Below are 13,045 nucleotides of genomic sequence, written 5' to 3'. Positions count from 1 at the left end.
CGGAGAGACAACTACGGAGAGACAACTACGGAGAGACAACTACGGAGAGACAACTACGGAGAGACAACTACGGAGAGACAACTACGGAGAGACAACTACGGAGAGACAACTACGGAGAGACAACTACGGAGAGACAACTACGGAGAGACAACTACGGAGAGACAACTACGGATAACCAGAGCAATGGAGACGCCTACGGACATGTCTAGTTCATAAACAATTGCAAAAAGCAATTAACAAAGTTAATTAGAGTGACGAGTGTTAGCGAGCGCTCATCAGATGTAACGCTAATGACAAATAGGAGGCCTTACGACACCTGTCGATACCTGTCGCTAGTCAATTAAGTAGAGCCATGCAGCAAGCAATTACTTCCTACTAAGATTACTGACAATAAATTGACTTACCATTGCAACTCTAGTAGCCACATCCACGCAATCGATGTCATTCCCATAAATAAATGGATTAAAAGAATGGCCTTGCCTCTGACTTTGTTTAGCCTTAAGTGGATTCGTCTGTTGACTGGTCATCTCATTGAGGCTCTTTAGAGGATGAGTCACAGAAGTGAGACTGGCCAAGGCCTAAAGTTAGTAGTAGAAGATGAGTCACAAAGGTGAGACTGACCAAAGACTAAAGTTAGTAGTAGAAGATGAGTCACAAAGGTAAGGCTGGCCAAGGCCTAAAGTTAGTAGTAGAAGATGAGTCACAGAAGTGAGACTGGCCAAGGCATAAAGTTAGTAGTAGAAGATGAGTCACAGAGGTGAGACTGGCCAAGGCCTAAAGTTAGTAGTAGAAGATGAGTCACAAAGGTAAGACTGGCCAAGGACTAAAGTTAGTAGTAGAAGATGAGTCACAGAGGTGAGACTGGCCAAGGCCTAAAGTTAGTAGTAGAAGATGAGTCACAAAGGTAAGGCTGGCCAAGGCCTAAAGTTAGTAGTAGAAGATGAGTCACAGAAGTGAGACTGGCCAAGGCCTAAAGTTAGTAGTAGAAGATGAGTCACAGAGGTGAGACTGACCAAAGACTAAAGTTAGTAGTAGAAGATGAGTCACAGAGGTGAGACTGACCAAAGACTAAAGTTAGTAGTAGAAGATGAGTCACAGATGTAAGGCTGGCAAAGGGATACAATAAGGGAAATTATGAGGGATAAATCTTCCAAGATAAAAAGTGTTTTGAATAACAGTGTCTGGCATGACAGCAGGTAAGCTTATCAAAGCTCTGCACAGCAGCTAGTCACAACTACTTACAGTTAGTTGTTGATTCACAGAGTGTTACAATTAGCCACCGTGAATTACTGCTAATTACAGAGAGATACAGATATTTGCAGCAATTTACAGCTAGTCACAGTTAACCACAGAAAGTTACAACTAGTCACAGAGAATCACAGCTAAGACAAGCTAGAAACATGGCCGAGTGTGTTTAGACATTGCTGCAGCATGAGCCATCATAGCCCATCCATCTACACCTGTTTGAAGTGAGTCCGTAGCATGGAACCATCAGGTTCAGGGAGTGGAGGGAGCTGCCCGCCTGGACCTGGAGGAGCACGCACTGAATCCGAGTCTAGATCAAACAGCCAGACATCATTGGGCAGACAAGTCTTGCGAGTCTGACCAAAACTAGTGGGAATTCCGATGATGTATGGAGTAGGTGCATAGAGCAACTGCAGCGGAAAAATAGCAAAAATAAGATAGCGAAGAAAGTTTTGACTGAATGAAGCAAAATGGCTGAAAAGATTGCAGTTGGAAGTGACCGATCAAATCGACTGTAATAGTTATGCACTTGGAAAGTTGGAACAACTTCAAACTGAAAAAATATAACCGCAGATAGCAAAACTGCAAGTTATCCGTGTTGCACGCTGTGAGTTATTCTTAAATAAAACTGGAATGTTGAACTGTGAGAGTATATCTACTAGTTTGCCTCAAATAGAGAGCCCAGACATTCTGCCTCCCCAAACCCCCCCCCCGCTGACCTTATCAATTACCAAAAATCAAAAAAGAAGGCACTCACCTGTTCCGAGTTGTCAAGGCTCGCGGGTAAAAGTGGTATAACAGGAAACATGTACTCTAAGGGGTAGATCATTGCCACTAAGGCTAGGACACTCATAGTGAGAGCATTGTAGTCCTTTGACATTAACAACACCTACAAGACATATGAGCATAAGTCTAGCCATGACGATTTCTCAGACCACCCATCTAACCCCGTCTAACACATGATAAAACAATTGATTATTGGAAAGCCTTTGTGAGACAGTCTCTAGGAGTTAGTGCGCTTTTAGGATTCCACATACTAGAGTTACCGGGCTCGTGTGTGAACAAGCAGCATCTTAATACTAGTATATGAAAACAATTCATATTAATAGGGAAGGTTATGGTAATTAGTTACTGATTGGTTGGCCAGTTTAATTTAAAATAAGTTACAAGTATTTGTAAGCATAACTTATAGAATATTTATTAACTTTTAGAAAAAAAAACTCTTCACGTCTGTTTAAGGAATGGTCGCACACTAGCCAGTTATTTTCGTACATCTAAAAACCTCTGATAGCTGTTAACATATGCTCGATATATGCTAAAATATGCTCTACAGCATGCCAGTATACTTTCTAATGCGCTATCATATGCACTGTAACTAGCAAATATGCGCAATACAGCATGCTAACACATGCTCTATACGTGTTACCATAAGCTCTACATCATGCTACCATAAATTCTTCAGCATTCTACTGTGTGCTTTACAGCATGCTATCATATGCTTTCTAACGTGTTATCATATTCAATGTAACTTGCAAACATATGCTCTGCAGCATGTTACCACATTCTCTATATATGTTACCTAATGATCTGCATTATGCTATTATATGTTCAAGTATGATTTCACCAAATCACATGACATAGCCAAACAATAACAAGTGTAGACAATGACATAACTCAAGACCAACCTTCTGTTCCAGCATGATACATTCAAGCACCTGAATGCATTTCTCTACACCGAGAAGCTCAAGAGGAAGATGTAGAGGAAAATCCACGAGAGAAAAACGTGTTTCATCAGGGAGAGCAAGAATATGTGGTTGTCCAACTGTTTCTGGTACGATATGCAGCTGCAAAAACCAAACAAAGTATTCATTTCATCGCGCTAAAGCATCCTAACAATTCTCACCTCCTCACTCAACAAAATTTCAGCATCCTGTTTTTGCCTCTACAACGCCTGAACAATTCTTAGCTTTCACTCTACAGCACCCGCGTCAATGTTAGCCACCATAAGATTGTCATGAAATCTCAGTAACCAATTTAAAGTGTCCAAGGCTAGCCAGGAGAATCCCTAAAGGTTTACTTGCAACAAAATTTACATTACAGTTATTTAGTACCAAAATATTCACCATGTCTTACTCCGCTGTGTTGTAGGTGCAAAATATGTGAAAACGTGATTACAAGCTCTTAAAAATTCAAATCGAACAGTTAATCGCAGCCATCACGAAAATGCCGTAGTTTGGAATCCCTTTCCAAAACGGCTTAAATGGGATGTAATTGAACACGATGGCTTCTGTTTACACTTGGATGCAACCTTATGCGCCGAAATATTTTCACAAATATACTTCACGCATTCAATAAAACCACGTCTATTGTCATTACATGTCTATTTCATCATCATTGTAATGCTGTCACTTTGAGCACTGATATCTCAAAACCTACCGTAAAATCTCTTTCAATTTTTTAACCTTAGCTCGAAGAAGTGCATATCATCCTCTGATAAACATGACGAGCCCGTTGGGTCACCTGTGATAGTCGAAAAACGCTGCAGAAATTGTTCGCACTGTTTGGCAGGAAGTATGGTCACATGATTAAATTACGACTAGATGATTAGACCAAGCCGAAACAAAACTGTGAAGTAGCGAGCATCTATATTTGATACAGGCTTTTCGGTAGAACCCGAAGTGTTTGTCATAAATTAATGCTACAAGACATTTTATATCAAGCCTTTTATTGGCCTTCCAATTCACGCAATAACGTCACGCGCCCAAAACAATAACCACAATGTTTGAGAATGTCATCGAAATAAAGAGATTCCAAACTAGGGCGTTTTCGTGATGGCTGCAATTAACTGTTCGTTTTTGAGCTTTTAAGAGCTTGTAATCCCATTTCCACATATTTTGCCCTTACAACCCAGCAGAGTAAGACATGGCGAATCTTTTGATACCAAATAACTGTAATGTGAATTTTGTTGCAAGTAAACCCTTAAAGATTTGTGCGAAATTCATTCAAGTGATATTTGCGATAAAACATAGCCATATGCTAGCGCAAAGCCAATAGAGCCAGACTGATGCCACAATCGAGATTCAGAGTTTGGCAAGAATACCTATTATGTTAATTTAAAAGGTGCTAGTTTGTTAGAATTGGCGCAAGACATTGTGAGCCTTACTCGGAGAATTGGTCTCCAATTACAGTAGACGCTCCTATACGTAAATTCCACGTAACATAAAAAATTTATGTGAAGTTTTTGCTTCGTACTACGTAAAAAATCTATATAATGTAAAATGTCAAATCGGTGCAAATTCTCAAATTCAATTTCAACAAGAATAATCTTGTAGTTGGCTTTAAAACGCCATACGTATAGCGTTACCTCTACTATATATGCACTTGTGAGATGTACGTATAGCGTTACCTCTATTATATATGCACTTGTGAGAAGTACGTATAGCGTTACCTCTATTATATATGCACTTGTGAGACGTACGTATAGCGTTACCTCTATTATATATGCATTTGTGAGACATACATAGAGCGTTATCTCTATTATATATGCACTTGTGAGATGTACGTATAGCGTTACCTCTATTATATATGCATTTGTGAGACATACATAGAGCGTTACCTCTATTCTATATGCACTTGTGAGACGTACGTATAGCGTTACCTCTATTATATATGCACTTGTGAGACGTACATATAGCGTTACCTCTATTACATACACAAGTTCCAAGACATTCGAGTTACCCATGCTAGATCGTCCGATGTGTCGACAAAACAGAGAGAATAAGTAGCTGCGCAATTGTTCAAAAATATTTGAAGGCGATCGATTGGTGGAGGTATTTCTGCGTCGGTCCACCAATCTGAATGTCACAAGTTGTAGTTTCGTCGAAATATATCTTTTATCCTAACCTTGACCCCTAGGTACGAATAGATGACAGACAGGTGCACACCGCTCTTATTATAATGAATATATAATTTTCTTTTACTTTATTGTAGACGTATAAAATATTTGCTATTAGTTTCCATCCGCACAACAGACTTTGCTGTCGAGAAAATATAAACAAATCATTGTAAATGATGGTGAAAATGGACTTATCTTATTGTAAAATTACTGCAACCGTGAAACGAGAAAAAGTGATAAGAAAAGGAGAAAAGTTGTTGATACAAACCAATAATACTGCAATTAAGGTTCAGCCAACAAATTAAAAAGTTGTCAAGTTTATCTTTTTTGCATGGCCAAAAGGGTGAGTTTGGAAAGATCTTGGAATGGATTAGGCAATTACATGTATTTTACTGTTCTTATAACTGAATTCCCTTAACGTCAACATTCCTGGAACGGATTATTTACGCCTAGGAGAGCCTACTGCAGTTAGCTTTACCACAGCCTAGTAACACTTACCCGATGCCTATGAGCAATCACTTCTTCTACCAAATCTATAGACAAATCCATAGACAAACCAATAGACAAACCCATAGACAAACCCATAGACAAATACATAGACAAATAAATAGACAAACAAACAAAATTTGACAGAAGTGAGTTTGTGATAAAAAAGTCAGTCAGGCACACCAATTGATTAAGGTGACAGCGTCACAAAATGAGCACATGCCAGAGAGGGATGTTTAGCGGTAGCCTCCTTGACAACAATATCAGCCCATTTACGACTTCTTATTTGGCAATTATGGAAAAATAGTAGTTATTCTACGTGAGAAAAACTAAAAAAGAGACGAATTGTTATCCAAATTTGAACATTTGTCTCTCACCTCAAGGAAGCATTTACCAGGAACAGGCACGGGGCAACTGAGCAGCGTATAGACCCATGTCTCCAGCTGCTTAACCCAGTGCAACACTGCAGTATCCGCAGACTCACACAGCTTCTTCACTAAGTACTTCCAGACAAGATTGCTGAAGTAAAGATATTGGCATATAACAACCAGCATACAGATCAAAAATGCGCCAATTTGTGAATAGACAATCTGCTGGTAAATTTGTAGAAATATGGTTAGGCAACATGAATTGGTGTACTAGTGCCGGCTTAGCAGAATGCACGGCTCTTGCCGGCTCATGCAGAATGTATGAATTCAATTCAATAACATTTAAATGGCTGAAGACGTGATGCAGTGGACAAGAGGTGATAAGATGATAGTCTTACTTACTCAACCCGTCGACCTCCGACCTTCTTCTTAGATGCAGCCAAATTGCACACATCTATTAGCCTAGCGAGCACGTTCAAGCACTCTCGAAAGGTGTCAAATAGAGCATGATGGCTTAAAATGCAGAGAGAGGTGAGGGTGTGAGATCGCAGAGCCTTCACCCTTAAGCTGTTATGCGACCTGCTAACACCTTCGTTTGAGCTCGTGCTCTCTACACTGTTTTGTTCATGCAGCTGTTTTGACTTGTACTTCTTTTTAAATGGTCGGTAAAAATTCAGACAAGTACCGTATCGTCTTTTACCAGAATCCTTATCAGTCAATGCAAATACAAAGCTTCTTCGGTCACGAAGTGACATTTGCTTGGCACCAATAGTGGTGCATCCCTCCGGCTGGCAGAAGTATGCTGTGTCTCTTGGTAAAATGAAATCATCATGATCTTGGGCGGGGTACCTACGAAGTATGTCCGGCTGTTGTGGAGTCTCACTATCTACTGACGGGTTGCAACTGCCTATAATCGCTATATAGTCCACAAGCCGTGGGCAAAAGTGCTTTTGAGCTTCTCCCATTTCAGAGATTCATACTGTAATGAGACCAAAAAGCTCCATAAAATAGATCAATAAAACAACGCAACATATGAAGGCCAGCATTGTACATGTTGAGGGTATGAAGGCCAGCATTGTACATGTTGAGGGTATGAAGGCCAGCATTGTACATGTTGAGGGTATGAAGGCCAGCATTGTACATGTTGAGGGTATGAAGGCCAGCATTGTACATGTTGAGGGTATGAAGGCCAGCATTGTACATGTTGAGGGTATGAAGGCCAGCATTGTACATGTTGAGGGTATGAAGGCCAGCATTGTACATGTTGAGGGTATGAAGGCCAGCATTGTACATGTTGAGGGTATGAAGGCCAGCATTGTACATGTTGAGGGTATGAAGGCCAGCATTGTACATGTTGAGGGTATGAAGGCCAGCATTGTACATGTTGAGGGTATGAAGGCCAGCATTGTACATGTTGAGGGTATGGCATAGATGTGGGTGAAAAAGAAAAAACCATAAATGAGTAATATGCCTATTAATACTACTGGTAACACAGTCAGTAATATTCATCGTAACTGCTGGTAGTACTACAGATATATGAATAAAATAATAACAGTAGCTCCAGACGAATGTCTAAAATAATGAACAAGCGAATATCTTACAGTCACTTGGCTTAATCAATGTATGAGTTAAGATAGTCAAGTTGTTAACATGTTGTGAATATAAGTCATAAAAATATCATGACTAAATTAATTATAGTGAATTTTTAAAATATTCCATATTAAGTCATTTGCAGAAACGATAAAGAAAAAAATCACTTTCTGATATCAGAACTAAGTTAATCAATTATTTTATCAGAGTCATATAGGAGAGCTCCTATTAATGATAAATTAAGTTTATCGGAAAAAATAAAAACTTCTAGTAAAGCCCAGTTCAGAAACAACTACATGTACATGGCTCATTAAATCCCCCACAGCATAGACTAAAAATGCTCATTTATTCATATTGAACTTATGACTTAAAAGCGATGACAAGTAGATTTCAAGCATGTACTTGACGAAGATAGCCCACATTTTCACATATTTTTCATAATCAGATTTTGCATATTCAAAACAATAATACTGACATCAATTCTGCTTGATTTTATCCATACATAAATATATTAAATATTAAATCAAATGACAGAGCACTAATTCCTATTTCTATTTGTATCCTGCTTAGATAGAATGATCAGGCTTTCAACATATGACGCCTACACTAGATTGAATTTCATTGAATAATTTTTTTTATGTTACATCATCGGTAGTCTTTGCTACGAGGCACATTTTCTTAAATCGTTTATGTACTTACTCTATTTGCACCTGATACAATATAGCCTAAATGCACACTAATACTTGGAAATAATAATGAATACGGTAGCACTACATTTACAGTATTATATATATAGGCTGTATCAATAAAATATGTGTACAAAACGACACTCAATGTTTCCAAAGCGGTGCACTTGCATCTCTGAACAACATCACAACCCGTTTTTGTTTTGCAAGCTTAGCAAGTGCTAATTCTACAAGTGCAAAATCATTTTTCCATGTTATCCAATATGGTGCATTAGAGTGCTACAAAATTATTGCATTCTGATAAAGGAAACACAATAAACGACATGATGTACATGCCCCGATTAGTTTAACTTGAACAAAAATTTAAAAAATGTACACTTGAAACTGCAATTACTAATAAGAGATATTCGCCAAATTGTAGAGCCTTGGCAACGTGAGTTGCGATGGGAAGTTTTGACTGAAGCACGTGTAGCGGTAAAGCAATACGAAAAAAAGTAACAATAGGCTGTTTTAATCTAATGTTACCTTTTCTATTCAACATTCCGATATTCTATACAACATTACGTCTCGTTGATAAACTTGAAAATAAGCTAAGCCGAAAATCTCCTTCACCACCGTTCAGAGGTGGTTTATCGACTTTTATTGACATTTTAACCGCATATAGCCTACTCTTCATTGTTTCCGGTTTATTTACGAGTGTGCTGTTGATGGACATTCACAGGCTTTTTCATGAGCAGGTAATGGCATGTGCGCAAATTTAAGCATTATAAAGACAACTCCAAAACAGAAGTTATCAGTACGTACCTATAAATTTGACTAGTTACTTGATTTATGCCGGTTACATTGTAACTGGTTGTCATAATATGTGCAAATCCATAATGAGTTGGTTACGTTAAGGCCTAAATAGAGCAGTTTAAAAAGAACTGCTGACATAACCATGAATCATAACATGGCAGCTAACACATACTTAGGTGAATATATTGTCAATCAAGGGGCAGGTGGTGAAAGTACTTTTTGGAAATGGACCTTTATATATTACCAAGTTGCGATATTGGAATGACTAAAACTACAAGAATTGTTTACACGATTTTCTTTTTTTCAGTAATTTCGATTATTCGTTACTTTTAATTGAGGAACAAGAGAAGGAGGTAGACTGGCAATTAAGTAAAAAACATGGTGAAAACCAGTGAGACTCAAACTTGAAAATTATGGCAAAGGACTTGAAGAACTTTACTAAATAAGGCTGCTAAGTATGATGGCAATCAGTAAAAACTTTTTAGATTTGTAATTTGAGGATTTTTTGCGTGAATAAGGAAGTCTCAAAATAAGGGTTGAGGTATGTTGACGGTAACAATGCAATGCTGATGACATAGATTTTTTGTTCTGTGTGCTATTAGACGAATATGTCCTTACAGCTTTGACATATATACCTTAAATCATAAGAAAAAACAAAATAAAATTGTGCAAAATGATTTACCAGTATAAACAAATAATTACAGCGCTCATCACTCTAGAGGTCAGAGAAGTTATACAAAGGCATAAGAAACAAATTTCAAATATAAACTTTGAAGGCTGGCTGATAGCTCCTTAAATAAAGAGTATGCTAGTGGATACTTGGGAGACAAAATGGTGCTTAAGAAGCTATAAAAACAGAGCTGAGTTTAATGCCCTCACAGCAATGATCAGTATAAAAACATTTTCATACTTGTACCTGCATTTCTTACTGTCTGCAAAGGTCAGCAAAAGGGTATAAAATAGATTAGTTGATGCAGTGTATAATTGCATTACATAATGCATCAACTGCTTATGTATCATTTTTTGTATTTTGGTTACAAATAGCAAATTTTACAGTTTGTTGTGGGCTGCACTCAGGTCAATCTAGACTTAGAAATCAGCACCATGAGGGTTCTTATCAGATACAGTGATTCAGATACATTGGGTGAGACACAATTGATCAGATTCAGAAAATTAGATACAGCAGAGCATATACAGTGATTAAATGCAGCAGATTAAATACAGTAGATCGAATTCAGTAATTCAGATACAGTAGATTAGATACAGTAGATTAGGTACAGTAGATTAAATACAGTAGATCAGATACCATAGATCAGATACAGTAGATTAAATACAGTATATCAGATACAGTATATCAGATACAGTAGATCAGATACAATAGATCAGATACAATAAAAGGGAGTTGTTTGCTTTCGGCCTATGGCACCTGTTGAGTTTTTTCTTTTCAAAGTAGCACTTCGGAACAGACAACTCCATATTAGCTTTGCATGGTTTTATTCTCATCGTAGTTGCCCACTAATGCTGTTTTACATTTACTGCTTGGTCATTTCGTTGATTTTACAGTTTGTTTTAAAATGCTTTCACAATGTGTTTTACGTGTACATTTGTTAAGGCATGCGCGAGTAGATTGCTTGCAAAAATAGTAATTTCCTGTCTCTGAGACGATGATAAGTAAGGAATCAACAGTACTCAGCTATTGCTGAGACGCTCAGCTATTGCTGTAGATACTCAGCTATTGCTGTAGATACTCATCTATTGCTGTAGATACTCAGCTATTGCTGTAGATACTCAGCTATTGTTGTAGATACTCATCTATTGCTGTAGATACTCAGTTATTGCTGTAGATACTCAGCTATTGCTGTAGACGCTCAGCTATTGCTGTAGATACTCATCTATTGCTGTAGATACTCATCTATTGCTGTAGATACTCAGCTATTGCTGTAGATATTCAGCTATTGTTGTAGATACTCATCTATTGCTGTAGATACTCATCTATTGCTGTAGATACTCATCTATTGCTGTAGATACTCAGCTATTGCTGTAGATACTCAGCTATTGTTGTAGATACTCATCTATTGCTGTAGATACTCAGTTATTGCTGTAGATACTCAGCTATTGCTGTAGACGCTCAGCTATTGTTGTAGATACTCATCTATTGCTGTAGATACTCATCTATTGCTGTAGATACTCAGCTATTGCTGTAGATATTCAGCTATTGTTGTAGATACTCATCTATTGCTGTAGATACTCATCTATTGCTGTAGATACTCATCTATATCTGTAGATACTCATCTATTGCTATAGATACTCATCTATTGCTGTAGATACTCAGCTATTGCTGTAGATACTCATCTATTGCTGTAGATACTCAGCTATTGCTGTAGATACTCAGCTATTGCTGTAGACGTTCAGCTATTGCTGTAGATACTCATCTACTGCTGTAGATACTCATCTATTGCTGTAGATACTCATCTATTGCTGTAGATACTCATCTATTGCTGTAGATACTCAGCTATTGTTGTAGATACTCATCTATTGCTGTAGATACTCATCTATTGCTGTAGATACTCATCTATTGCTGTAGATACTCAGCTATTGCTGTAGATACTGTTCCCTTTTCTGTCGCTTGGCATTTCGTTTGCGGGTCTTAATGCTGATAAAAGTAAGGCTTGGCCAGTTTTAATAACGATTTTCAACCAAATTAATCTGTCTATTTATGTATAATCCAATCAGATGGGTTAGTTTTAAGATTTTGCGGCAACCTTTCAAAGACTTGGTAACATGTTTACATAGGTTTGTATGTGTTTTCAACTGTTTTGTATCGTTATTATACTTTAAACGAATCTAAAAAAAAATGGTTAAATTTGTTGATGAGATTTCAATGCAAGGGTTTCGACGTTGTTGATGAATAATTTTCGTAAGTTGTGCGCACATGCATTTATCATAAAAACTCTCAAACATTTGCTCTGCTCGTTTGTTCGTGAGAATATATACATATATATATGTATATATTTGTGCAATATATATATATATATATATACTTATATATATGTAGCCTTTGTGCAAAGCTCATCACTTTTGCGATTTGAGCACTCTGGTGTCAGCACATTGACTTTCATAAAGACTGTGAGGCAACTTAGTTGTTTCATGGCAGGAAGTCAACTCTCATTGGTAATGGGATTTGTGTCCCTTGCCTAAGCTCTGAGCTGCACTGATGAGGCTTCAATAGCCGAAACAGTACTGTCTGTGGCATGAGTACACATATATATATATAAAGTCAAACATCGATAACTCAAACTTCATGGGTCCGAGTGAAAGTGTTCGAGTTATCAGAGTGTTCAAGTTATCAGAGCACTGTCACAAGTCCATGTATTTATTCATAGGTACATGTACATATACAAACTATAATATAAATCAAAAGCATGAATAGCTTGTTTCAAATTAAATGCTTCTATTGTTAAGTTTAAAAATTTTTCCCAGAATGTATAGAAATGTTTCTATCACTTGAGATTTGTTTGTTGTTTTAAGTGATGTGACTGCCTGGACGTTTTTCAGATTAAAATTGGCAAAACTTGATCGCTGTTGAAATGCTTAGAAGAAAAGACATCTTTTTCTTTTTAGCGTTTTAACTAAGATAAATTTTGCCGATTTTTCTTGCAGTTTATGCCAAGGTTACCTCGCTTTTCCTTGCCTTCGAAGGACCATCGCTAAGCGGATGTTTGGTAAAAATCAAATTTCACCAAACCTTTTGAAAAGTCGTTGACAAAAATATTTTGCTGATGATGGTAATAACGACGCCTATGAACTACTAAAAGTTGAGGTTTATCTCTATGGCTTGGAATAAAGTGATATTCTAAAGCAATAACAACCGGCTCGGTAGCCGTTGGGCAAAAAACTGTTCGAGTTAACGAAGTTGAGGTCGAGTTATTTGAAGCAATTTATCATTGTGTGGGAACGGACCAAACAAAACCGTTTGAGTT

General features: G+C 37.5%; 1 protein-coding gene across 1 annotated transcript in view; it reads right to left on the bottom strand.

Moving 5' to 3' along the window:
• LOC137401500 (MAP kinase-activating death domain protein-like) overlaps nucleotides 1-8,900 on the bottom strand; it is a 29,505-nt gene extending 20,605 nt beyond the window's left edge. Inside the window, exons 1-7 of the mRNA XM_068087885.1 lie at nucleotides 8,796-8,900; nucleotides 6,397-6,973; nucleotides 6,004-6,145; nucleotides 2,931-3,089; nucleotides 2,003-2,134; nucleotides 1,461-1,655; nucleotides 405-578 (exon numbers count right to left, since the gene is read on the bottom strand). Of these exons, the coding sequence (XP_067943986.1) occupies nucleotides 405-578; nucleotides 1,461-1,655; nucleotides 2,003-2,134; nucleotides 2,931-3,089; nucleotides 6,004-6,145; nucleotides 6,397-6,959 (1,365 nt within the window). The 5' untranslated portion in view covers nucleotides 6,960-6,973; nucleotides 8,796-8,900. The remainder of the gene's footprint in view (nucleotides 1-404; nucleotides 579-1,460; nucleotides 1,656-2,002; nucleotides 2,135-2,930; nucleotides 3,090-6,003; nucleotides 6,146-6,396; nucleotides 6,974-8,795) is intronic.
• Nucleotides 8,901-13,045: the final 4,145 nt, after the last annotated feature.

This window comes from Watersipora subatra, chromosome 1 (assembly GCF_963576615.1).
Source record: "Watersipora subatra chromosome 1, tzWatSuba1.1, whole genome shotgun sequence".
In the NCBI taxonomy this organism is placed as follows: domain Eukaryota; kingdom Metazoa; phylum Bryozoa; class Gymnolaemata; order Cheilostomatida; family Watersiporidae; genus Watersipora; species Watersipora subatra.
The sequence above is the reverse complement of the archived record's forward strand: the minus strand, read 5'-3'. Positions and strand labels throughout refer to the sequence as shown.